Source organism: Phyllobates terribilis, unplaced genomic scaffold (assembly GCF_046119375.1).
Source record: "Phyllobates terribilis strain yellow unplaced genomic scaffold, ASM4611937v1 Scaffold_7__3_contigs__length_470593459, whole genome shotgun sequence".
Classification (NCBI taxonomy): domain Eukaryota; kingdom Metazoa; phylum Chordata; class Amphibia; order Anura; family Dendrobatidae; genus Phyllobates; species Phyllobates terribilis.
The window spans coordinates 412589826-412617665 of NW_027362767.1; the positions used below are offsets into that span (position 1 = coordinate 412589826).

Consider the following 27840-nt stretch of genomic DNA (forward strand, 5'->3'; position numbering starts at 1 on the left):
TCACTCTGATCGCAAAATGGAGCTTTCTGTGACTCTCTTCATATTCTCTCTTTTGGGTCTTCTTCTTCAGATCGGTAAGAAAATATATATCATGACATTCTTCAGTTTATTCTTATTCATAAAGTTCTGAGGGATGAGTCTCTTTAGAACAGAGATTAAAAGAAAAAAGGACTGAAATGTGCTTGGCTGGAAAATATTTAAAATAGCAAAAATTTTTAGAACGTTCTACTTAATATAAGCTGCCATAGACATAAAAATAAATAAAATAAATCAATATTTACTTTCCATTTAATGTCTACTTTTACATGAAACATTAAAACAAAAAAAAAAGAAAATACAGATATACCGTATATTCTGGATATTTCATGATTTGGACATATCAATAAAGTTCATTGCCAAATAAGGATATCCAAATGATAAAAAAGACAAGACGGATTTACATATTTTCATGTTTGTTTTTAAGCCTAAATGTATTTTAAATAATATAAATGATATAATGTCTGATTATAGTAAACTGTATGAAATAAAAAAGAATATATTGTATTTTTCAATTTATATAAAGTTGCAATAAAATAAAAAGAAAAAAAAAACATTTAAAACAATAAATGTAAATTCTGTTTAAGTATTAGATTGGAAGAATAAGAAGGTTCTTTTAGTATCGTCACAATTTCTCTTCAAATCTTTATTCTGAACTCAGGTAATCGTGTCTCAGCAGAAATGACATTATACACTTAATCAATAATGACATTGATCTGCTAGAAACTTCAAAACAGTAACAACAGAAAAGATAACAAAAGGAGCTGATATTTTTCTTCAAACTCTACTATTTGTTATATAACACAAGCTACAAAAAAAAACATAGAAATATCAATATTATAATAGATATATGTTGTATTTTTCATTATATAAAATAAGAAAAATGAAATTAAAAATACAGTATTCCTTGACTAAGACCTTCTGGCATAAAAAAAACACTTTAGTTTTTCTGATGGAGCTGTCCTGTCTTTATTTATGTTCCTGACATAAATTTGAAGATTTTAGCTCCCTTACAGAGTGCCGGACATCGTTTCATTGAAAAACACATTATATTATATTATATTTGAGTTGACTGAAAAAAAAAGTATGAAATCTATATTATGAAGCAATTTTCGGACTGGTAAACATAATAATAATAATAATAATAATAATAATAATAATAATAATAATAATACCAAGAGTTACAAAATTAGATTTTCAAACTTCTAAAGGCATCAAGAATGGGCATGCAAAGAAAAATATTTGATATACAGGTGCATCTCACAAAATTAGAATATCATCAAAAAGTTAATTTATTTCACTTCTTCAATCCAAAAAGTGAAACTCATATATTATATAGAGTCATTACAGAGTGACCTATTTCAAGTGTATATTTCTGTTAATGTTGATGATTATGGCTTACAGCCAATGAAAACACAAAAGTCATTATCTCAGTAAATTAAAATAATTAACAAAAAACACCTGCAAAGGCTTCCTAAGCATTTAAAAAGGTCCCTTAGTCTGTTTCAGTAGGCTCCACAATCATGGGGAAGACTGCTGACTTGACAGATGTCCAGAAGGCAGTCACTGACAAACTCCACAAGGTCCCAGAGTTCCAATTTTCATTCGGAAATCAAGGTCCCAGAGGAAGAGTGGAGAGGCCACAATCCAAGCTGCTTGAGGTCTAGTGTGAAGTTTCCACAATCAGTGATGGTTTGGGGAGCCATGTCATCTGCTGGTGTAGGTCCACTGTGTTTAATCAAGACCAAAGTCAGTGCAGCCGTTTACTAGGAAATTTTACAGCACTTCATGCTTCCCTCTGCCAACAAGCTTTTTGGAGATGGAAATATCATTCTCCAGCAGGACTTGGCCCCTGTTCACACTGCCAAAAGTACCAATACCTGGTTTACACACAACAGTTTCACTGTGCTTGATTGGCAGTAAACTCGCCTGACCTTAACCCCATAGAGAATCTATTATAGAGAATCTATGGGGTATTGTCAAGAGGAAGATGAGAGACCCCAGACCCAACAATGCAGACGAGCTGAAGGCTTCTATCAAAGCCACCTGGGCTTCCATAACACCTCAGCAGGGCCACAGGCTGATCCCTCCATGCCACATTGCCGCATTGACACAGTAATTGATGCAAAAGAGCCCGGACCAAGTATTGAGGGCATTTACTGACCATACATTTCAGTAGGACAACATTTCGGTTTTTAAAAACATTTTTCAAGCTGTTGATGTAAAGTATTCTAATTTACTGAGATAATGAGTTTGGTGTTCTCATTGGCTGTAAGCCATAATCATCAACATTAGCAGAAATAAACACTTGAAATAGATCACTCTGTGTGTAATGACTCTATATAATATATGAGCTTCACTGTTTGTATTGAAGAACTGAAATGAATTAACTTTTTGATGATATTCTAATTTTGTGAGATGCACCTGTACTTCATACGTATATGGGGCTTAAATGTATTCATTTAATTTGTATTAATTATTATTATGGGCAGAACATGAGAAAAAACAAAGCGGAACATTTTTTTTATTTTTACATTTTATCCTGCTCACCAATTGTGCTACAAAATGTTTTTACTCATGTTACAGTTGTTGGATATCAAATATTTACTTACTATGTTCCATGATTTATGAATGTTTGCCAAAGAGTTTTTAACTTTAAAAAACATTTTTATGTATTTATTAGCTTTATATAACAGTAATGTTATTTTAAATTATAGTGGGGATGTGAGGACTCCATAGTGTGTATAGTGAGCTGTGGGGACCATATACTATATATAGGGAGCTGTGGGGACCCTATACTGTATCTAGGGAGCTGTGGGGGCCCCATACTGTATATAGGGTTCTGTGTAAAGGGATATGTACATATCTACGTATGATTTTATAGATAAACAGATAGATAGATATATAGATAGATACATTAGGGCAGGTGTGAAAAAATGCTCCAAAGTAAAAAAAATTAAAAAAAATAAGTGCTAATACTTTATTTTTATCAATTAACAAAATGTAAAATGAATGAACAAAAGATGATACATGATATCAATATTTAGTGCGACCACTAGAAATGATCGAATCTTTCAAAATTCAAATTCACCATGTTCAATTAATTTATCTTTTCAAAAATCGATTTACCCTGATTATTAATACTGAAAGCTTCCAATTGCTCTGAAAAGATGTGTGTAACACTCTGACGTCTTATAGGACTATATACAATAGTTTTCAAGCTTCATGGCAACAGATGGTAACCTGGTAGCAACCAGCAAGCCATTTCATAACACTGCACTGACAGACATTTCATGGTTTTTTTTTTAATTAAAAATTGTCAAAAAATTATCCCACATATTCATTTGTGATCAGACATAACGCCCATATTTTTAGACGTGTTATGTTTTGATGTTTTTTTTTTCTTTTACACTACCCTATCCATAGCCACTTTTTCTTTTACAATGCACTTTATAAAACACTATAATAAATTCACATCCAATTATACAACACCCTGCTAGAAGGGACTGAACAAGACATGCAAGGTAGGTACAAATCCCCAGAAATCTTATGTAACAACAGGCCACTGTATTGGTGAGGAGTGTTCGGCTGTCACATTGGACAAGAATAAAACAGGTGGGAAAACCAGACAAGCGCAGATAAAGGTCTACATTTTTTTTAACACAATTCAACCTCCCTTCCCTAAAAGGATGTGCACAATTGTGAAATTTGACTAGTAAAACAGGCGACATGAATAGGTGAATGTCTATTTTTCTTTTTTTAGCAAAGTTTAACTCCCCTTCCAAAAAAAGGACATGACACAAAATGCTACGTAGGTAGACATCCAAAAAGACAGCACTTTAGAGCGTTGTATTGGTGTGGTGTTTATGGATGTAAGATTAACTAGTAAAACAAATATACAAAAATCTGGGGGGATATCCTACTTCGTTTAGGGGAGCTGCGTACTGTGTATAAGGAGGACTGTCAGTGCCCCATAGTGTATATAAAGTGTTGTGGGAGACATCATACTTTATACAGTGGGCTATTGGAGCCTCATACTGTGAATAGGGCACTGTGTGTTCACCTTACTGTATATAGGGGGCTGTTTGGGCCATCATACTGTATGTAGAGGGCTTTGGGGTCATCATATCATGTATAGGAGCTGTGCGGGACACATACTGTATGCAGCGGACTGTGGGGACCCCATTCTGTAGATAGTGGAGCTGTGAAGATGACGATACTGTATATAGGGGACTGTGGGGACATTACATTGTATATAGGCAGCTGTGGGGACATCACACTTTATATAGGATTTATGGCGTCATCATACTGTACAGTGATGGCCAAAAGTATTGGCACCCCTGCAATTCTGTCAGATAATACTCAGTTTCTTCCTGAAAATGATTGCAATCACAAATTCTTTGGTATTATTATCTCCCTTTAATTTGTCTTCAATGAAAAAACACAAAAATAATTGTCCTAAAGCCAAATTGGATATACACTGTGTTCCAAATTATTATGCAAAAAGTGTTTAGGAGTGATAAGGGAAGAATTTTTTTGTTTGTCAGTTAAACTCATTGATGGTGATGTGTGTCAGGGCTCTTTATATCACTGTAAGCAATTGCAGACACCTGTGCTAATTAGTTTGGCAGGTGTGTCCAATGAAAGGCAAGACTACTTAAGAAGGCAGTCCCACATTATTAAGCAGCCTAAATTTTCTGTCAAAATGGGAAAGAAAAAGGATGTGTCGGCTGCTGAGAAGCAACAAATTGTGGAGTGTTTAGGTCAAGGCATGACTACAATCAACATTGCCAAGACACTTCATCCTGATCATTGCACAAGCAAGAAGTATGTAGCTGATTCACAGTACACACGTGTGCGTGCTGATAAGGGAAAATTGAGGACTCTTTCCTACAGGCAATTACGTCAGGTTAAAAGAGCAGCGGCAAAAAAGCCTTGTCATAGCAGCAGACAAGTTTTTGAAGATGCTGATGCCTCCAACGTCCCCCGGACAACAAGATGCAGGGTCCTTCAGAGGTTTGCAGCTGTGCATAAGCCATCCTGTCGACCTCCTCTATCCACTGCACACAAGCAGAAACGGCTCCAGTGGGCCGAACAATACATGAAGACTGACTTCAAAACTGTTTTGTTCACCGATGAGTGCTGTGCAACGCTCGATGGTCCAGATGGATGGAGTGGAGGATGGCTGGTTGATGGACACCCCACGCAAACACGCCTACGGCGCCAACAAGGAGGAGGTGGAGTAATGTTTTGGCCTGGAATCATGGGGAGAGAGATTGTCGGCCCCTTTAGGATCCCTGAAGGGGTAAAGATGAACTCCATAATGTATGTGGAGTTTCTCAAACAGCACTTCCTGCCATGGTTAAAGAAGAAAAACCGTGTATTCCGCAGCAAGATCATTTTCATGCATGATAATGCACCGTCTCATGCTGCACATAACACATCTGCATCTCTGGCTGCTATGGGCATAAAAGGGGACCAACTTATGGTGTGGCCCCCATGCTCCCCTGACCTCAACCCCATTGAGAACCTCTGGAGCATCATCAAAAGGAGTGTCTATGATGGCGGGAGGCAGTTCACATCTAAGCAACAGCTCTGGGAGGGTATTCTGTCCTCATGCAAAACAATTGAAGCAGAAACCATCCAAAACCTGACAAATTCAATGGACGAGAAAGTTCAGAAGCTCCTTTCGAACAAGGGGTCCTATGTGCAAATGTAACATCACCTAGAATAAAGTTTTGAGTTGAAAACTGTTTGATTTCAGTTTGTAATAACCTGCTAATGCTTATAATTTCAAAAATGACCACTTTTTTGTTCTTTATTAAAATGAAAAGGTTGAAAACTCTGCTGTGCATAATAATTTGGAACATGCATTTTGAGTGCAGTTTGAGTGTTTTATTTTTTTTTAAATATACTGCTATCATAGGCAGTTTGCACAAAAACCTTTCAATTGTACTCTAATAGTTATTTGACTGGAAAATTACAATGACTGCAATTCATATAGGTAATTTGGGAAAATCTGAGAAAATATTATTTGCATAATAATTTGGAACACAGTGTAATTCCACAGCAAACCTAAAAAAGGGGGTGGACAAAAGTATTGGCACTGTTTGAAAAATCATGTGATGCTTCTCTAATTCGTGTAATTAACAGCACCTGTAACTTACCTGTGGCACCTAACAGGTGTTGGCAATAACTAAATCACACTTGCAGCCAGTTAACATGGATTAAAGTTGACTCAACCCCTGTCCTGTGTCCTTGTGTGTACCACATTGAGTATGGAGAAAAGAAAGAAGACCAAAGAACTGTCTGAGGACTTGACAAACCAAATTGTGAGGAAGCATGAGCAATCTCAAGGCTACAAGTCCATCTCCAAAGACCTGAATGTTCCTGTGTCTTCCGTGCTCAGTGTCATCAAGAAGTTTAAAGCCTATGGCACTGTGGCTAACCTCTCTAGATGTGGACGTAAAAGAAAAATTGACGAGAGATTTCAACGCAAGATTGTGCGGATGGTGGATAAAGAACCTCGACTAATATCCAAACAAGTTCAAGCTGCCCTGCAGTCGGAGGGTACAACAGTGTCAACCCGTACTATCCGTCGGCGTCTGAATGAAAAGGGACTGTATGGTAGGATACCCAGGAAGACCCCACTTCTTACCCCGAGACATAAAAAAGCCAGGCTGGAGTTTGCCAAAAGTTACCTGAGAAAGCCTAAAACGTTTTGGAAGAATGTTCTCTGGTCAGATGAGACAAAAGTAGAGCTTTTTGGGAAAAACCATCAACATAGAGTGTACAGGAAAAAAAAAGAGGCATTCAAAGAAAAGAACACGGTCCCTACAGTCAAACATGGCGGAGGTTCCCTGATGTTTTGGGGTTGCTTTGCTGCCTCTGGCACTGGACTGCTTGACCGTGTGCATGGCATTATGAAGTCTGAAGACTACCAACAAATTTTGCAGCATAATGTAGGGCCCAGTGTGAGAAATCTGGGTCTCCCTCAGAGGTCATGGGTCTTCCAGCAGGACAATGACCCAAAACACACTTCCAAAAGCACTATAAAATGGTTTGAGAGAAAGCACTGGAGACTAGAGATGAGCGTTGTTCTACTCGAACTGTTCGCCAATCTCAAATTCGAGCTGTTTTGGGCGGTGTTCGAGCCGGTCGGCGAACACGAACAATTTGAGAAAAATTTGGCTGTTCGAGGTTATGTTCGATAACTGTTCGTGCACCAAAATCATAACTGGATTTTTTCTCAGTAATGATGAAAATTAATGTTAATACGCAGTTTCAGTGTACAGCGGGGCGGGGGGAGGGGCAGGGGATGGATCTCTGCAGGAACAATGAAGATCTCCATTTTTTTTTCTCTTTCCCGCATTTGCAGTGGGGAGGTGCAATCTGTCAGCCTATCAGCAGCGCACACACGGAGCGAAGTGCTTTTTTTCACACAAGCAAGGGCATGTGTGATTGGCAGTGTATGTCACATGTCCTTGCCCTATAAGACCAAGCCATTTTCCCCGTCGCCACCATTTTCTCACTGCTGCAGCTGCGTGTTAGACGGCACCGCTGTTGCTGTGTGCGCTATACCTTGTTAATTTCAAGCCAATTTTCGCACAAATATACAGATAGCTTGGGAGTAGGGAATAGTTGTGATTGCAGTCCTTTTAAGGACTAGGTTACAGCATTTCCTACGACTTTTATCAAGCATGTCTGTGCTCTTAAATAGATAGATTGTGGGAGTAAAGACTAATTGTAATTGGAGTCCTTTTCAGGACTAGGTTACATCAGTTCCTATCAGTTTTTGCCAGGCAGGTCTGTGCCAGTGCTGTGCAAGTTTTTTTCACAGCATTTGGCTGAATCTAGCAAAGCTAATCCTTTTTGGCCTATTGCAGAGTGTGTTAGTCAGTGGAGTAGCCTATCTGTGTTGCAAGATATACCACCTGTGTATAGAATACCAATTTTTTTTTCTGCACCTAGTGAAGTAAAATCTTTTGGGCATAGCATCATTCTATTAGTCCATCTATACTGACCTCCATCAGGTTGCAAACTGAATATAATTTTTTTCTGCATCTAGCTCTGAAAAAATATTTGGGCTTCTAGCAGTGTGTGGGACTTGGTCTATTAGTCCATCTATACTGACCTCCATCAGGTTGCAAATTAAAAATAATTTTTTTCTTCATTTAGCTCTGAAAAAATATTTGGGCTTCTAGCAGTGTGTGGGACTTGTTCTTTTAGTCCTTCTATACTGACCTCCAGCAGGTTGCAAATTGAATATAATTTTTTTCTGCATCTAGCTCTGAAAAAATATTTGGGCTTCTAGCGGTGTGTGGGACTTGGTCTATTAGTCCATCTATACTGACCTCCATCAGGTTGCAAATTAAAAATAATTTTTTTCTGCATCTAGCTCTGAAAAAATATTTGGGCTTCTAGCAGTGTGTGGGACTTGGTCTATTAGTCCATCTATACTGACCTCCATCAGGTTGCAAATTAAAAATAATTTTTTTCTTCATTTATCTCTGAAAAAATATTTGGGCTTCTAGCAGCGTGTGGGACTTGTTCTATTAGTCCATCTATACTGACCTCCATCAGGTTGCAAATTAAAAATAATTTTTTTCTGCATCTAGCTCTGAAAAAATATTTGGGCTTCTAGCAGTGTGTGGGACTTGGTCTATTAGTCCATCTATACTGACCTCCATCAGGTTGCAAATTAAAAATAATTTTTTTCTGCATCTAGCTCTGAAAAAATATTTGGGCTTCTAGCAGTGTGTGGGACTTGGTCTATTAGTCCATCTATACTGACCTCCATCAGGTTGCAAATTGAATAAAAAAAATTTCTGCATCTAGCTCTGAAAAAATATTTGGGCTTCTAGCAGTGTGTGGGACTTGTTCTATTAGTCCTTCTATACTGACCTCCAGCAGGTTGCAAATTGAATATAATTTTTTTCTGCATCTAGCTCTGAAAAAATATTTGGGCTTCTAGCGGTGTGTGGGACTTGGTCTATTAGTCCATCTATACTGACCTCCATCAGGTTGCAAATTAAAAATAATTTTTTTCTGCATCTAGCTCTGAAAAAATATTTGGGCTTCTAGCAGTGTGTGGGACTTGGTCTATTAGTCCATCTATACTGACCTCCATCAGGTTGCAAATTAAAAATATTTTTTTTCTGCATCTAGCTCTGAAAAAATATTTGGGCTTCTAGCAGTGTGTGGGACTTGGTCTATTAGTCCATCTATACTGACCTCCATCAGGTTCCAAATTGAATAAAAAAAATTTCTGCATCTAGCTCTGAAAAAATATTTGGGCTTCTAGCGGTGTGTGGGACTTGGTCCATTAGTCCATCTATACTGACCTCCATCAGGTTGCAAATTAAAAATAATTTTTTTCTGCATCTAGCTCTGAAAAAATATTTGGGCTTCTAGCAGTGTGTGGGACTTGGTCTATTAGTCCATCTATACTGACCTCCATCAGGTTGCAAATTAAAAATATTTTTTTTCTTCATTTAGCTCTGAAAAAATATTTGGGCTTCTAGCAGTGTGTGGGACTTGTTCTATTAGTCCTTCTATACTGACCTCCAGCAGGTTGCAAATTGAATATAATTTTTTTCTGCATCTAGCTCTGAAAAAATATTTGGGCTTCTAGCGGTGTGTGGGACTTGGTCTATTAGACCATCTATACTGACCTCCATCAGGTTGCAAATTAAAAATAATTTTTTTCTGCATCTAGCTCTGAAAAAATATTTGGGCTTCTAGCAGTGTGTGGGACTTGGTCTATTAGTCCATCTATACTGACCTCCATCAGGTTGCAAATTGAATAAAAAAATTTTCTGCATTTAGCTCTGAAAAAATATTTGGGCTTCTAGCGGTGTGTGGGACTTGGTCTATTAGTCCATCTATACTGACCTCCATCAGGTTGCAAATTAAAAATAATTTTTTTCTGCATCTAACCCAGCCAATAGTTTTGGCCTAATACCACAGTTTGGCCACTCAGCTCTGCTCGGTTACCATCCATTGTTTTTTTGTGCAAACAACTCCAGAGTTGTGAATTAGTTAACCACCAAAATGAGTGGAAAAAGGCCTGCTGCTGGTGGAAAGGGGAATAGGCGTGTTGGGAAGGGGAAAAAAGGTTGTGTCCGTGGGGTAGGTGCAGAAGAAAGACCATCTTCCAGCCAAACTAAAATGTCTACTTCTTTTAGCGGACAATGTGATAAAATCCCTTTCTTACGGCCACGCCAATCGCTACAAATTCCAGATGAGGCACAAAAACAGCAGGTGCTTCAACGGATATCAAGTGCTCCTTTAAGTGGGCTCTCCTCCACATCAACTTCAACATTACAAATACTCCAGTCCTCAAAGGTGTCACCCAAATTGCACTTGCTTCCTCACAGCTCCCAAATCTCCAGCTGCCCGTCTGAGTATGAGGTAGAACAGATGGTTGAGTCTGCAGAGCTGTTTACTCATACTATAGCCTGGGAATCAGAGGTCGACTCCAGCGCTTCTGTGAATCCAGACGAGGAAATGATCTGCACTGATGCCCAGAATCTTTATGAGTCGGATCCAGGACCAGACGCAGAAGGTTCTGACCATAATGTAGACCCTCATTCCCAAACTGTAACTCCTGTTGGTGGAGACAATGAGGAAGACGATGATAAGACTCAAATACCTGATTGGAGCGACAACTTTAGTTTTTTGTCAGGGCAGGAACAGGTTGGCTCTGAGGACGACGGGTGTGATAACGCACAGGGTGATGATGATGAGGTCGGAGATCCCACTTACTGTCAACCCACAGTCAGCCAAGAGATGAGGTCAGCAGAGGAGGTGGAGGAAGATGCTAGTGATGACGAGGTCAGGTTGCGCCTTCCTGGACAGAGACGTAGTACTGGAAGCACGTCAACAACTGCATCCTCAAACACAACTCTGCCTCTCACCACAAGTCGTGGTGGCTCTTCAGGTCGCATGGGTGCTAAGCCTTGCATAGCCTGGGCATTTTTTCAGATCGATAAAGATGACCCAACTCGTGTTATCTGTAACATTTGTCAGGAAAAGCTAAGTAGAGGCCAAAAAATACATAGTTTGAGTACTTCATGCAAGAACCGGCACATGGACATGAAGCATAAGTTGCAGTGGGAAGCTCAGTGTGCTACAATGCGGCCTAGCCGGCCAGGCCAACCACCGTCTGCCATATCTTGTGCATCCGCGGCCTCTTCATCCTCTGTGACTGGGGGGACAGCAGTCACACCTGTTTTGGGGCGCAGACCTGCCACCTCTTTACCCGCAACAGCCAGCGTGATTGGCAGGTCATCATTTTCTTTGGAGGTGGTAACACCAGCTGGTCTTGAGCGCTGTCCGACATCGATAGCACCACCTTTGGATCAAGGCAACCTAACATGTCCGCCTGCATCTTCCTCACAGACCGGCAGTTTGCCGGGGACACCCTTATCAACCCCGTCTAAGCACAATAGCCAGCCCTCGGTCCCTCAGATGTGGACAAGTAAAAGACCATTTCCTCCTAGCCATGAGAAAGCTAAGAGGTTGAATTTCACCATCTGCAAGTTCTTGGCTACAGAAATGCTGCCTTTCCGCCTGGTGGACACAGAGAATTTTCGAGACCTTATGTCCGTCGCAGTGCCCCAGTACCAGATGCCCAGTCGGCACTACTTCTCAAAGAAAGGTGTGCCTGCGCTCCACCAGCATGTCGCACACAACATCACCGCTTCTTTGAGAAACTCTGTGTGTGACAGGGTGCATTTCACCACAGACACTTGGACGAGTAGGCATGGACAGGGGCGTTACATGTCGCTGACTGGGCACTGGGTAACTATGGTGACAGCAGGACAAGGGGCTGCTGTCCAAGTCTTGCCGTCCCCACGAGTTGTGCGTCAATCCTCTTTATGTCAAAGTTCCTCCACTGCTTCTGCCTCCTCAACCTCCTCTCGGTCTTCCACCTGCACCCAAAGCCTGTCTGGTCATGCCACAAGCTTTCTAACTGCGCAGAAGGGATCCTGCACACCTCCTTACTATGCTGGCAGTAGGGTTCAACGTCATCAGGCGGTTTTTACATTGAAATGTCTGGGAAATGTGAGTCACACAGCTGAGGAGTTGTGGTCAGCTCTGGAGAACCAATTTCATGAATGGTTGTCTCCACTGGACCTGAAACCAGGGAAGGCCGTGTGCGACAATGCTGCAAACCTGGGTGCGGCCCTTCGCCGGGGCATTGTCACACACGTGCCTTGTATGGCTCACGTGTTGAACCTGGTTGTCCAGCAATTTTTAGCCCACTATCCCAGACTAGATGGCCTTCTGCAGAGGGCACGGTCGCTGTGTGCTCACTTCCGCCGTTCGCATCCCGCAGCTCAGCGACTTACATCTCTACAGAAGTCGTTGGGCCTGCCACTTCACCGGCTAAAATGCGATGTGCCTACCCGGTGGAATTCAACTCTGCACATGTTGCAGCGACTGTGGCAGCACCGACAAGCCCTGGTGCAATATGTTCTGACGTATAGCCTGGGCCAACGAGATTCAGAGGTGGGGCAAATCACGCTGGAGGAGTGGTCTCAGATCAGGGACCTATGCACCCTTCTGCACAGTTTTGAAATGGCGACGAAGATGTTTAGTGCTGACGATGCCATTATCAGCATGACTATTCCGGTGATTTACATGCTGGAGCACATGTTAAACAGAATTCGGAGTCAGGTGGTGGCACAAGAGGAGGTGGAGGAAGTAGAGGAGGAGGAGTTGTATGCGGAAGGGCTAACATCTGCAAGGTCCAGACGGTCGGCAGCACCAAGGCGGCAGGCATGTGAGGGTGGGGCAGATGATTTTACCAGGGCGCATGGTAGCAGCCAAACTAGTGAGGAAGGCGCAGGAGCCCAGGAAGAAGTGGAGGACGAACTGATGGAAGACTCATCAGATGAGGGAGACCTTGATCACATTTCTGTTGTGCGAGGTTGGGGGGAGAGGACAGAGGAAGGAAGCATGATTGTTACCTCGCCACCAACACAACAGGGACTTGGTGCTCCTGGATGCGCAACACACATGAGTGCCTTCTTGCTGCACTACCTGCAACATGACCCTCGAATTGTGAGAATTAGAAATAATCCTGACTACTGGGTTGCCACACTGTTAGATCCCCGGTACAAAAGTAAATTTGCAGAAATTATTCCTGCCATAGAAAGGGATGCACGCATGCAGGAGTATCAGCAGAGACTGTTGCAGAATCTTACATGTGCTTTTCCACAAAATACCAGTGGTGCACGTAGTGAATCTCACAGTTCCAACTTGCCAACCGTGGGACCGTCAAGTGTTCAGCACTCAAACCGTAACAGAACCACAGTATCTGCTGGTAACATCAATTTTGCGGAATCATTTCACCACTTTTTTAGCCCATCCTTTGCAAGGCCACAGGAGACAAGAAGTCTGACACATAGTCAACGCCTAGAGACGATGGTACAGGAGTATCTCCAAGTAAACATTGAAGCCACGACTGTGTCACTGGACCCATGCTCTTTTTGGGCTTCCAATCTGGATAAATGGCCGGAGCTAGCCACTTACGCCTTGGAGATCTTGTCATGCCCCGCAGCCAGCGTTCTGTCTGAACGTGTGTTCAGCGCTGCTGGTGGTGTGCTGACAGATAAGCGCACGCGGCTCTCCACTGATAATGTAGACAGACTCACGTTCATAAAGATGAACAAATCATGGATCCGAAACGACTTTTCTACCCCTGTGTCATCCTGGGGAGAGTAAAAGCTTGATGATTGGTTAAAATCACCCTACCAACCGTTTTAAGCTTTCAAATTACTAATCATGTTTATCTGTATCTTGACTGGAAAATAATTTGGGCTTTGTAGCAGTGTGCAGCACTGATCCTATTAGGCCATCTATAATAAGCTTCACCAGATTTAAAATTAAAAATAATTTTTAGCTGCATCTAGCCCGGAAAATAATTTTGGGGCTCCGAGATGCGCAAGACACATAAGTGCCTTCTTGCTGCACTACCTGCAGCATGACCCTCATATTGTCAGAATTCGAAGTAATCATGACTACTGGGTTGCCACACTCTTAGATCCCCCAAACTTTTCGATCAACCTTTTCATTTTAATAAAGACCAAAAAAATGGTCATTTTTGAAATTATAAGCATTAGCAGGTTGTTAGAAACTGAAATCAAACAGTTTTCAACTCAAAACTTTATTCTAGGTGATGTTACATTTTCACATAGGACCCCTTGTTCGAAAGGAGCTTCTGAACTCGCTCGTCCATTGAATTTGTCAGGTTTTGGATGGTTTCTGCTTCAATTGTTTTGCATGAGGACAGAATACCCTCCCAGAGCTGTTGCTTAGATGTGAACTGCCTCCCGCCATCATAGACACTCCTTTTAATGATGCTCCAAAGGTTCTGAATGGGGTAGAGGTCAGGGGAGCATGGGGGTCACACCATAAGTTTGTCCCCTTCTATGCCCATATCAGCCAGAGATGCAGATGTTTTATGTGCAGCATGAGATGGTGCATTATCATGCAGAAAAATGATCTTGCTGTGAAATACACGGTTCTTCTTCTTGAACCATGGCAGGAAGTGCTGTTTGAGAAAATCCACATACATTATGGAGTTCATCTTTAGCGCCTTCAGGGATCCTAAAGGGGCCGACAATCTCTCTCCCCATGATTCCAGCCCAAAACATTACTCCACCTCCTCCTTGTTGGCGCTGTAGCCGTGTTTGCGTGGGGTGTCCATCAACCAGCCATCCTCCACTCCATTCATCTGGACCATCGAGCGCTGCACGGCACTCATCCGTGAACAAAACAGTTTTGAAATCAGTCTTCATGTAATGTTTGGCCCACTGGAGCCGTTTCTGCTTGTGTGAAGTGGATAGAGGAGGTCGACAGGATGGCGTATGCACAGCTGCAAACCTCTGAAGGACCCTGCATCTTGTTGTTCGGGGGACGTTGGAGGCACAAGCAGCTTCAAAAACTTGTCTGCTGCTACGACAAGGCTTTTTTGCCGCTGCTCTTTCAACCTGACGTAATTGCCTGTAGGAAAGAGTCCTCAATTTGCCCTTATCAGCACGCACACGTGTGTACTGTGAATCAGCTACATACTTCTTGATTGCCAAGACACTTCATCCTGATCATCGCACAATGTTGATTGTAGTCATGCCTTGACCTAAACACTCCACAATTTGTTGCTTCTCAGCAGCCGACACATCCTTTTTCTTTCCCATTTTGGCAGAAAATGTAGGCTGCTTAATAATGTGAGAGAGCCTTCTTAAGTAGTCTTGCCTTTCATTGGACACACCTGCCAAACTAATTAGCACAGGTGTCTGCAATTGCTTACAGTGATATAAAGAGCCCTGACACACATCACCATCAATGAGTTTAACTGACAAACAAACAAATTCTTCCCTTATCACTCCTAAACACTTTTTGCATAATAATTTGGAACGCGGTGTACATGTGCTTTTCCACAAAACACCAGTGGTTCACGTAGTGAATCTTACAGTTCTAACTTGCCAACCGTGGTCTGTATGGAATTGTTCAATAAAGGGCCCAAAATTAAGATAACATAGATGGGAGAGGTCTCTATGAATAGGAATTCCTAAGTATTTGATACCCTGTGAGGGCCAGGCAAAGGGAAAGTTGGACTGGATGGAATCCTATATGGATTTAGGGAGGGAGACATCGAGGGCCTCAGACTTCGCTGCATTGATTTTAAAATTTTACCATGTAACAAAGTGATCTATTTCAGCCATAACAGCAGGGATGGATATATGTGATTGAGTGATATATACTAGGACATCATCAGCAAATAGAGAGCACTTGTACTCGGTGCCTCCCACCTCAATCCACCTAATATTGGGGTTATGGCGAATTGATGAGAGCAGGTGCTCCGTCACTAGGATGTATAAGAGAGGGGACAGAGGACATCCCTGCCTTGTCCCATTGGTGATTGTGAAAGGTGATGAAAATGTTCTGACGCACCCCCTGGGCCTTGGGACACCCGGAGCCGGACCCTTTTTGGTGGATGCTGGTGGTTGTAGTCTTCGTGGCGGCGATCCGGTTCCGTGGCTCAGGGCGGTCAAACCAGTGGCGGAACTATTTATGTGGTTTTGATGTTTAAATGTCCGACTACGCCACCCGTGGATTGCGGTCAGAGTGAACCGCCGCTACAGGGCAGACCGCTAAGGCTGGTGTTGTGGGTGCAGCAGAGCGTAGCATAACTCCCCACGGGAGGAGTATAGCCTCAGGGCAGTGTATGCGGAGGATGGGGGTGATGGTGCAGGGCAGCAGCAGTAACGACACGGAGTCAGTGATGCAGTTCAGGGCCTTTACTCACAGTTCTTATTATCCAGACCACGTCTGCAGGTAACGGCTGCCCACGTCGTACTGTGCTCACCAGGTGAGGGGCTCAGACAACTCCCAGATAACTTTGGAGCGCTTCACAGGACCCCCTTTGTGTGTCCTTTGTCTGGCCTTTCTTACCAACACTTCTGTCCGGCTGCCTCGGGCCTCCTCTTGGTAAACTTGGCGCCAGTTTCCCTGACCCTATGTGGTGCCTTCCTAGCGGGTGGAGCAAGGGGCTGCGCCACATAAAATGTCAGAGCCTCCGGTTTCTAGCTGAGGGTCGTTTCCTGCCTCCACTAGTTTCGGGGACCGGTCTCCCCCTTTGGCCTGACCCCTCCACGGAAGTGGATTCGGGCGTGCGGTGGCGACTCGCCCGTCCGCACCCCTGGGATCCCTTCATTCCTCGTTCCTGGAGCCTTCTCCGCTCCTCTTCCTTCCTTCTCCCTCTTGCAGGCCTGGGCCTCTGTTACTAGGCCCGCCTCCGGAGCAGAGCTCATGCAGAGCCCCTGCTCCCTGCCACTTCTGCTCAGACTTCTCTGCACTGAACTAAGATGGTGCCCACCTTTTATACTCCCTTCTCAATGCACCCAGGAACTGCTTCCTCCCTGCTCCTGCACTGCAGGGTTCCCCTTCCTCAGTGTTCCCTCCCCCCACTCCAGCCAGGGACAGGGACTGTCGTGCCCATCTCAGGGGCATATTGGTCGCCCTGCCCCACGGCAATGTGGTGTAATGCATGCAGGTGTCGGGTCCTGATCCACACTCCATCCTTATCTGAGAGTGAGATATCACACCTCTGGGTGAGGTGCAATACGTCTGTAGCAACCGAGCCCTCGGTGCTACAGTTCCATTTATCTTCAGCCTAGGTGACGTATTGTGATACAGGGCCGTGATTTTGGCTATAAAAGGGTCCCCTAGACCCCTACCCCAAGCTTTTTAAGAGAATCATATATGGCGTGCCAGGAGACTCTATGGAATGCTTTCTCAGCATCCAACGAGAGTATCTACTTACAAATTTTTAACTGCATCTAGCCCAGGAAATACTTTGTGCCTAGTAGCAGTGTCTGCTAGTCAGCGGATTATCCCGGCTGTTAAGCAAGCTACACCACCTGTAGTTTGGACACTTAATTTTTTCAAAGGAAATGCTTCGGGACCACGGGATACTCAGTGAAGAGCATCAGGAGGCACCCCAAGGCATAGGGGCTGGGACTGGCACTAGGATGCCTTGCGGTGGACAGCCGAGCTCGATCCTTATAAAAGCTTTTTAACTGCAGCAGCTTTAGTGGACGCTACTGGAGCTGGAATTACGCGGCTGCTGGCATGAGACTTGCCCTCCAATAGATCCTTGTAAATGGATTTAAAGTGTATTCATTCAAATTAGAGGGACAATTTAAATTAAAAAGCTTAGAGCTGCCTCCACCACAGGGGGGCTCTCTCGACCCACCAGCGGACAGGCACCAGTATTGGGAGAGGGGGGCTGGCCGTCAGGGTTCACCGCGGCTCTGGCACAAACCCGGCGACACGGAGGTGGCACGGGCAGGAGCGGACTGGCCGTCTCGGCTTCTCACTTTTTGGATTTTAGAAGGGCATGACATGCCTATATCTGTGTCTCCCCCTCCTTTTACTCCTCCACCTCTTTTCTTTTCGCATGACTATATGTACTTGTCACTTTTCCATGTGTTAGTTGTGTCTTCTGAGCAGTTTGTCAGCTTTTGGACACCTTTGAAGGTGTTTTCTATGTGTTTCTATGTGTTTTTGTTTGCCTGCCATTGGTTTTAACGGTGTTCGAAGGTGTTCGACGAACAGTTCGACGAACAGTTCGGCGAACACACAGGTGTTCGACGAACCGAACCGAACTCGAACACTACGGGGGTGGCTCAACACTACTGGAGACTTCTAAGGTGGCCAGCAATGAGTCCAGACCTGAATCCCATAGAACACCTGTGGAGAGATCTCAAAATGGCAGTTTGGAGAAGGCACCCTTCAAATATCAGGGACCTGGAGCAGTTTGCCAAAGAAGACTGGTCTACAATTCCAGCAGAGTATTGTAAGAAACTCATTGATGCTTACCGGAAGTGGTTGTTCGCAGGTATTTTGGCTAAAGGTTGTGCAACCAAGTATTAGGCTGAGGGTGCCAATACTTTTGTCTGGCCCATTTTTGGAGATTTTTGTGAAATGATCAATGATTTGATTTTTGCTTCATTCTCTTTTGTGTTTTTTCCTTGCAAGCAAATTAAATGAAGAGAATAATACCAAAGAATTTGTGATTGCAATCATTTTCAGGAAGAAACTGAGTATTATCTGACAGAATTGCAGGGGTGCCAATACTTTTGGCCCCCACTGTATATATGGAATATTGGATACAATTATATTGTATATAGATGAGCTGTGAGAGCTATCATGTTTTATATAGGGAGCTGTGAGGCCATTGTACTGTATATAGGGAGGTCTGGGGGACATAATACTGGATATAGGAGAGCTGTGAAAGTCATTATGTTGTATATAGGGTGCTATTGAGGCATTGGTGGACATTATTGCCCCCTTAAGCAATTATGCCTCCTAAGTGGACACTTAAGAGGCATAATTACATTAGAGGGGCACTCATGGTTTTATAGCCGTCAGAGGGGCACACAGAGAGGATTATTACTTTCTAGGGGCAAAATGTGAACACTATTATTTTTTAGGACACTCAGACATATGTTCTAAGGGCAATTTCACTATCTAGAGCGCACAAAGGGGGTGTTTAACTATGTAAGGGGCACAGTGGTGGTCATTACTATATGAGGCAGTAAGAGAAGCACTGTTACCATGTCACACAGGAGTAACAGGGACAAATACGGTAGCACTGTGCAGACTGAAACTAGATGGGGACAGTGCTGGAAATGTGCAAACTCAAATCTCTTTATTGTAAACTCGACTGGCGCTTATTGCTGGAGAAGTTGGAGAAGTCATCTTGAACTAAGCCAGATGGAAAAGATGGGAAAAGTGAATGATTCCATGAGAGAGAAAGTTAGCTGTAAGTCACCGTCTACATCTGTACTATATCTCTTGAAATGCTCTACAGAACTGGTATCTAATCTACTGTCACCATATAGCGGAAATATCGATCTTGATTTTTGGAGAACGTTTAACAAAAATCATTGTTCTCGACAGCACATTGCCTCGTATATACAGGAGATGTGCTGCTGATAACATGATATGTATGAGGACATACATCATTCTATGCCATCATTCTATGTCGGGCTGTTTAAAGAGACCGGGAAACAAGACCCAAACGACTTCAATATAGTCGATTGACTCTTGTTTAAAGATCTTAAATCAGCTCGCACCCTAAATGTTGTGTGATAGCACAATACAAATTTGTTAGCATTTGAGGTCTCACTTTTAATATTTACCCAGGGCCACACACTTTGTCTAAAACTAGCCCAGATCACATGATGTTGAGTTTTATAGATAATTGTTCTTAATTTTCTTCTTTACAACAGTTGGCCAACAAAATTCCACTGAAATAGACCTTCAAATATTAAAAGTTAAACCAGGAACATCTGTGAGCATAAAATGTCCCTTAAAGCCCAACACAAACCATTTCTCACTGAAGTGGACTTTTGGCTGCGGAGAGAATCTTGCTGATCACCAACGTTACAAAAATAGAACTAGATTAAGCGAGGATAATATGGAAATTACTATTAGTAACCTGACAAAGGAAGACTCGGGGATTTATATCTGCCATATGGAAAGTGACTCGAAGGAAGAAAAATCTGGAGCTAGAGTGGAAATGATCCCGACACCAGATCCCACAGGTAATATAATGATATAAGGCCTCTTCAGATGGAAAATTTACATTGTTTATGGACCAGATTCTGAGGAAAATTTAGGAATGAAGAATTGAGAAAAGTTAAATTTGTGAGGTGATCTCTAAAGAGATATGTTTTTAAGACATGCTTATGCAAATAGTCTCCTCATAGAGGAAGAGGAGTTGAACTCTAGTGTGTCTTATTGTAAGAAACAATCCTAAAATTCAGCATCAACCCTACAACGACCCTTGCCAAAATATGAAAAGTATAAGAATGCAAAGCAGACACTCCTTTTGCAGACTTGTGTTTTGGGTTGTTTGTCCCTCATCAGTGCAAAGCAGGAGATCTGATTTAGCTGGGTAAGAGACCTCAAACAGAGAGTATAAGGGGAACATTTCTCCTTGTGGAGAGTGCCAAGCCGGCGTTAGGAGACTTATAGGCAGCGCAATGCTCCTCTGGGATATTTGGGTTGATATTGACTTTTAGGATTATGACATGGCATTAGAGATCAGTTCCTTTGTCTCTCTGAAAAGGTTATTTTCATATTAAAATTCACAAAGGAGCATTGCATGGCCTAAGTCTTCTTAAACCAGGAGTCTTCTTATGCCAGTTCCACACTGAGAAATGTTCCCCCTTAAACCTTCTAAGACATGCTTAAAACTGTGTATACTGGGACTTAACCAGTTTGTTTGGGATAGTGCATTCCAGAGAACTGATGCAGCTCAAGAAAAGTCTTGGAGAAAGGAGTGGGAGTTTACATAGAAGTTTACAGGAACCGTCATAAGGCACCTACTTGTGGCACTATATTCAACTGTAGAAGTAAATCTTCCACACAAAATTACCATAGTACAAAATAAAAACATGCAAAGATTTCAACTTATGTAGTGTGAATTTGGAGGCACAGGGGTAGAATGGCTCAATAGACAGATCACCGTGCTCCCCACAACATTGCTAATCACATTGACGCACATAATAGTGCCACATAAAACAATAGCGCACACAATAGTTCCAATCACAATGCTTCACATAACAGTGTCAGTCTCAGTACCCCCCATCACAGATTTTTTTAATTGACTGAAATAAATGACATGATTACATATTTGGAATTTTTATCTTTTCTCACTATCTGTTCTTATGGTTGTGCTGCTCATAGTGTAAACCTCTGAAGAAACATTGTCTCCCAACATTTAATTCTGTGACAAGTGTTGATAAAGGACTGCTATTAACAGTGGACATGAAGGTCTTTTAGGGTACATCCAGTTGCTGATCACTTGATGTTACCTCTCATTCAAATTAACAGATTTTTCCTATTTAATAGATTCAAAATTCATAAACATTCTATCTAGTTTATTGCTCCCTTTTCTCAGTCATTTCAGGGTGCTAATCTACCAGTATGTGTAGTGAGACTTACAGTCCAGGTAATGCTTCCTGGGAAAAAGAGTATGCAAATTAGCTTTCCGATAGGTTGAAGATTATGGGTTCTCTACTTCCACCTATTGGAAAAAGTTGACTTATAAGTTAAAGTCCTAAACGACTCGGGATACTTAGTCAAACCAACGTCCAGTCCAAAAGCAAAAGATTCCAATAGGTAGAAAGATAAAAACGATTTTTGCCCCTCGCTATCATGATGATAATAGGACTGCTTGAGCGCACAACACTAAGAATAATCCAATGTAAAAAATGCAATCCCTCAGTATTTTATTCACATGATACTTTTGAAAACATATAGTATCACATTACATGTGTAAAATTAATACCTTCAAGGAAGATTCCAGTATGTCATGGCGGCAGTAACAGACCTGGTCATCACTTAGTACCTACAGATTACTCCATCTTTTCTGTTCTCCTAAAGCCCCAAAATTTCATATTTTAATCTAAAATCCAGCGATCTATTATCTAATTGCCACACATTAGCGATCATGATTGCTAAGTTGTCAACCTGGGATGTAGACCATGTTATTTTATATATTGCCTAAATCGGTTAGATACTTATGTAGGTATCAGTGAGGTAGCAGCTTCATCAAGAGCAATTCTACATCCTAATTACAACCAACTTTTTTTTTAGATGCTGAAGAAAATCAAACTTGTTTTACCATCTACATTATCGTTGGACTTGAGACGTGTATGATAACTATTCTTATTGTGCTTATTACATGCCGGTTCTCAGGTAGGTTGCTTTCATTCAGCAGGTCCAGGATCACAAGATATGTATGAGTTCAGTTACTATGTGGTCTTCTGCATGCTGCCCATCTCATCGATGAGTCTCATATTCTGAATGTCAGAAGGAAGGGATTCTCCTTCCAGACATAATGAGCCATTAGAGTAAGGATATCTATCCAATGGGTAATGTTTCTCCTTGCGGAGAGTGATGTGTTAAGCATGTCAAGGTGAGGAGACTTTTAAAGCCGCAATGCTCCTCTGGGAAATATGCAAATTGTCTCTTCAGAGAGGAAGAGAACTAGGACTCTACTGCCACCTATAGGAAGTAGCAATAATAAAAGTCAATATCGACTCTTTAACGAGCCTTGTCACATGACTTAGGATAAAAGCCAGAACCAGAAACTCAAGTTGCAGACACTTTGTTTTGGGATACTGTGTCACCCAGGGGGAATATAGGGGACTCGGTAACCGGGCCTTTTACCTTGTTTAGGATGTCACGGTAGTCGGCTCCCGGACCCGTACTCTGGGTCTCTCTTTAAAAAGGGATTTTAGTATACAGTTTGTCTCGTGACGCCACCTGTGGTTGCTGGTAATGGTTACCGGCGCTGCTGCAGACCTCCGCGGGGTGATGAGATGGCAGCTGGGATGTTTCTGCTCCCCACAGGTGGAGCGGGCTCCCGGGGTAGTGTAGGTGCAAGTGGTGGTGATGCTGGGGCTTGCAGTGCAGGAGAGATGGCGCAGCAGAAAAAACTGACGGAGGCAGTGCAATGCAGTCATCCGAGTTTTACTCACAGTTCTTGATCAAGTTTCTCAGGTACACCGTACGGATGTCAGCCTCCCGCGTCGCACTGCGTCTACGAGCCAAGGGGTTCAGAACTTTCTCAAATAGATCAGGAGCGCTTGACGGAACCCCGCTTTCTTTATGTTCCTTACTAGACTGACTTCTCACGCCGGGTCTTCTCCCTCCTGCCCTGTGCTTCCCACACACTGTCCCGATCAGGTGCTCTGAAGTCCCTCTGGGCAACCTGGAGTTCCTGGACCTACTTGATGCCCTTCACGGTGACTAGGGTGAGACTGTGGCAACTGCACCATGGAAGTGCAGAAGCCTCCGGTTTTCCAGCCGAGACCTAGAGTAACACGGCTGGTCCAGGGAGAGGTTCCCTTCTTGCGGCCTGATCCGTCTGACACCTGGCAGACTCGGGCGTAGGGGTGGCTTCCTGCTCCTTCCGTACCCCTGGGATCCCTTATGTTACCGGAGCCTTCCTCCTCTGCTCCCCTCCTGGGCCTCTATTACTAGGCCCCTTATGGAGCAGAGCTCCTAAAGAGACTCTGCTCCCCTCCTCTACTGCTACTCACTCTGACTACTCCACACTACTAGTCTGCCACCCTAAGATGGCTTCCCTTTATATACCTCCTACAATGGTGCTCCCCTACCCTACATCCTCCACCCACACCCACTACTGGTTCCCCCTCTCTTTGGTTCCCCCCACTCCAGCCAAGGACAGGGCTCAGCAGAAACACATTGCATCTTGCCCTTCCTGCCAGCCTGGAGTAGTGTAGTGTTGAATGCGGGTGTTGGGGTTCCGGGCAGCACTCCCTCCTTACCTGAGAGAAGGAGACACCACACCTCTGGGTGAGGTGCAGTACCTCTGTGGCGACTGAACCCTCAGGGGCGCCACAATACTGCCCCTCGTCAGTGCAAAGTGTGAGTTTTGGTTTGTAAGGATATGTGCACATGGCGTCTTTTAGAAGATGGCGTATTGGCTGAGTTTTAGCAGAGGAACATCCTTCAGTAAAACCTTCGCGGTGTTCTTCGTAAAGCATCCTCTTTAACGTCTTTATTTTTTTATTTTATATACAAACAGAAGTCGCCTGAAGAATGGTCAGATCGCTTCTTATAGCCGCTTCACTGCTTTCGAACCCTGAAGCCGTTAAAAGAAACTAAAAAAGATGTAAAATATGCACAGCAATATCATTTTGGCATTCCAGTGCATATTTTCATTATTATTAGCATTTTTTAAGTGCGTTTTCAGATGAATTCCTAAGCAGAAGCAACTAAAAAAGACACCATGTACACATACCTTAATGCTCCACTCGGAAAGAACAATACTACTTCTCCATAGACGACTCTCCTGTAAGTCAATGTCCAACAACTTACAGAGTTTGGAACACAACTTGGATTCTCACTCATCTGTAGATATTCTGGGACTTGTTGGCCCTCATCAGCACATGTGAGGTACCCATGTAGTGGCTCTTGCTATATATACTGATTTCCTATTATGTTTGATAACTCTAACTGTACAGGTGAGCCGCCTATAGGTGGCACTATACACACAGTTTTTAGCCTTTATCTTTCACCTATTTTCCTTATGTAGGAGATGTATGTTGCACATTTCAATTTTTGAGCATTTTCTTGGTAGCTACAATGAAAGAAAAGTGCATGAAAGTTAAGTATATGGCTACAATGATATGTTATAAGTAGCCATAAAGTAATAATGGGGGGTTTCTCTGGCCACATAAAAAATGCTGAAAATGTTGTAAAATAGTGATAAAAGTAACATTCAGCTTACTGATCTCTAATCACCCTCTCACTATTTTGGAGTATGAGTCTCTGTACTTCTTGCTCTGTGTGTTGGTCACCTCTGCAGCCAGTGATTGGTCACAAGTCTCTCTCAGCCTCTGTACTTCCTGAACTGTTTAGACAGACATGTGATCACTGTAGGCAAACACTGGCTGCTGTGGTTCCGGGTCTGTCCGAATGGCACAGGCAATACAGAAACCAGTAGGGACCACGACAGGAGTGTTGTGGCATCAACAAGGTGAGTATTACTTCTTTCATTATTTTATCCCATGCTGAGCATATATTGTTTTTCAATTTTAAGTGTCTCACAACCCCTTTAAATACACTTTTTTTTATGAATATTTGTGCCTTTATCACTTGACTCCTGTGACCATGTTCTGTAGAATAGACAATTTAGAAACCACATTATCCTCTTGTGTACCCATTGATATTTCTCTTCCCCTTAACACTAATAAATTAGACATTATGATAAAATAATATTTTTTGCATTTTTTCAATTTTTAGGATACCCGAGGCAAAAGATCAAAGTGAGTAAATAGGATCTCCTCATTCAGCCGTACACTTGAACAAAACTTGGCAGCAAGTATCTAATTACCATGTGGCCTCATCAAAAGGGAATAGACACATTACACAGCTCTGGGTGACTTTGTAGGTCAATTAGTGGCAAAGACCCTCTTTGTAGCCAATTTCTACTCTGGCTTATATATATTATATGAGCGTTGGAAAGGGAGATCCTCCATTATTATCTCAGTATTACATATTACAGTTCCTAAAGTGTTATTCTGGCGGTGCTCAGTGCTACATCAGGAGGTAAAAGAATTCATGGACTGATTGATGGTCCAACTTTCCTAACACAACTGATCAGCTATTTAGCAACCATAGCTCTGTGCTCTGGTCTGCCAATTCAGTTCCTTCACTTTAAAGTGTTTCCCAGCCTCAGCATAAATTTCTGCATTCTCTCCCTCTATTTGCAGATTTCTGAACTTTGACAGTGTGCAACATCCCAATTGTTAAGATTCCCCTCTATTGCCTGCTCAAGCTGTAGTCACGTGACCACAATGATGTGATTTCTATACTAGCAGTCACATGCCAACTAGCAACATTTTCTGCTTCTCGTAATGTTCTATTGAAAGAAACAGAGAATAGACTAGTTGGCATGTGTCTGTCAGTATGCAGATTTTGGGGCTGTAAACTGCTCTGAGCAGATGTTATAATCTTTTCAGTCCCCCTGGTTCTGTACAGTCGGGATATCAATAATGCAAGACTAGGGCCACTTTACAGGTAACATATTTTGATAGTGACGGCTTTGAGTTGTATGCTTGCTGTGACATCATCCGTTCTCTGATTGAACAGCAAAAGGAAGAGGTGGAAACTCAAGAGATTTGTTACGCTGACGTCTCTACATCCCGAATTAATCAACGACCTAGGACGAAGGGAACAGAGGAGAGAACAACATATGCTGCTATAAAGCCTCGGGAGTGAGAAGAAGCTTAACTAAGCTACATGGTTGAGCCTTGGTCTTCCTGAATGACCATGTGGACCAGCATTTGTGATAGATAAGGAAGCTGAGATATTAAACTGTATTGCTGTACACTATGACTGGGCCTCGTGGATTGTATGGCAAACACCATACCTTCATCCGAAATTCTACCAAAATGTAATTACCAAAACTCAAAAAGGCCCAGCCATAAACCCGTACTGACCATCTGATTAAATCATTCACTGTCCACTCACACAAGGCAACCGACGTACCATAAAATCATAGAAACATAATGGAGATAGGGATGGTGGTAAGGAACCAGTCTTCAGGAGAGGTAATCTGACAGAACCCCCATCCCCAGTGCATGTTCTTATATAGTAACAGAGGGTCACATGGTATTTGTTTAATCCAATGACTCACTGTTACCGAGGCAGACAGGTTGGTTCACCATCTGCAACAGCAACCTCATAGGTCCAAATAAAGAGCCAATCACCAACTGTTGCTACCCAAACAAAGCTTTTGTTTTGAAGGCCACACCATAGGTCAAACAATGAACCAATCACCTACTGTCACTACCCTAATCTCGTCTACTCAGCAACCAAGAGGAAACACAGACTTTTTTGGTGGGAAAATCTCTTGTCAAAATTGCCCTAAGAAGAAAATAGGAACTAACCTGGGAGTCCAATAATCCCATATGGAGCCCCTCATATATCCTGGGATTCTTCCTTTCTTTCCATTAATATTTAGTTTCAAATTAAATCTTCTTATAATTAAATGTGTAGTTCCCACAAGAGCAGCCATCAAAGTCCCTTCAGATGGGACGTTGAACATTAGGGACATTGAAAGTGTGTAGTTCTGCAGTGGACATCACCTTTTAAACTATGCTAGTCTAGAAGACAATATTGTTAATGTAAAAGAAGAAATTATAATAATTTCAGAAAAACAAAAATCCAGAAAAATCCCTGCCCATATGGTCTCTACTTTATCCTTCAGATCTCCAGGTCTGAGAACAACGGTGTGAGATCAGACACATAACATAGTAATGATGTCCAAAGCTGCAAACTCCTAAGTCACACAGCTAATTCTGCAACATGGCCCCCACCTACCGCATGCTATTTATTATATATGCGTCTTCTTTTACTTCTTTTTATCACTTGCTTTAAAGCATCCTTAAAGGTGTATTATTTTCTCCAAGATTCTATCCCAATATGTAGTAGGTGTAATAATAATAATATTAGCAAATACCTCCAATTAGAAATGTAGCATAGTTTTTCTGATAAACTATGTTGCTTACCCCATGTGCAGGGCATTGCAGTAGCTTAGATATCCATGGTTACGACCACTAACTAACTGTCGATTTCACCTGCACACAGGCTGTGTGGGCACGATCACTGCCAGGTGTCAGCTGATTGTCACAGCTGACACCCGGTGCTATGTGCTGGGAGCGGTCCCGCACCGTTCCCGGC

General features: G+C 42.6%; 1 protein-coding gene across 2 annotated transcripts; it reads left to right on the plus strand.

The window, feature by feature from the left end:
- On the plus strand, positions 1-27607 carry LOC141153289 (uncharacterized). 2 transcript variants are annotated; one of them, XM_073638002.1, is made up of 5 exons: positions 1-74; positions 19845-20159; positions 22219-22320; positions 25399-25421; positions 26248-27607. In XM_073638002.1, exons 1-5 carry the CDS (start codon positions 17-19, stop codon positions 26374-26376), a joined length of 627 nt encoding a protein of 208 aa, XP_073494103.1. In that variant the 5' UTR covers positions 1-16; the 3' UTR covers positions 26377-27607. The 2 variants fall into 2 exon arrangements, 1 of the variants encoding a protein (XP_073494103.1); XR_012247276.1 differs by lacking the exons at positions 1-74; positions 19845-20159; positions 22219-22320 and adding an exon at positions 25012-25132 and having other exon boundaries at positions 26248-26358.
- The last annotated feature ends 233 nt before the right edge of the window (positions 27608-27840 follow it).

Coding starts and splice junctions, on each gene's coding strand:
- LOC141153289 (XM_073638002.1), top strand. CDS start 17: ATGGAGCTTTCTGTGACTCTCTTCATATTCTCTCTTTTGGGTCTTCTT. Junction 75..19,844: donor GGGTCTTCTTCTTCAGATCG/GTAAGAAAATAT, acceptor TCTTTACAACAG/TTGGCCAACAAAATTCCACT. Junction 22,321..25,398: donor TATTACATGCCGGTTCTCAG/GTAGGTTGCTTT, acceptor TTCAATTTTTAG/GATACCCGAGGCAAAAGATC.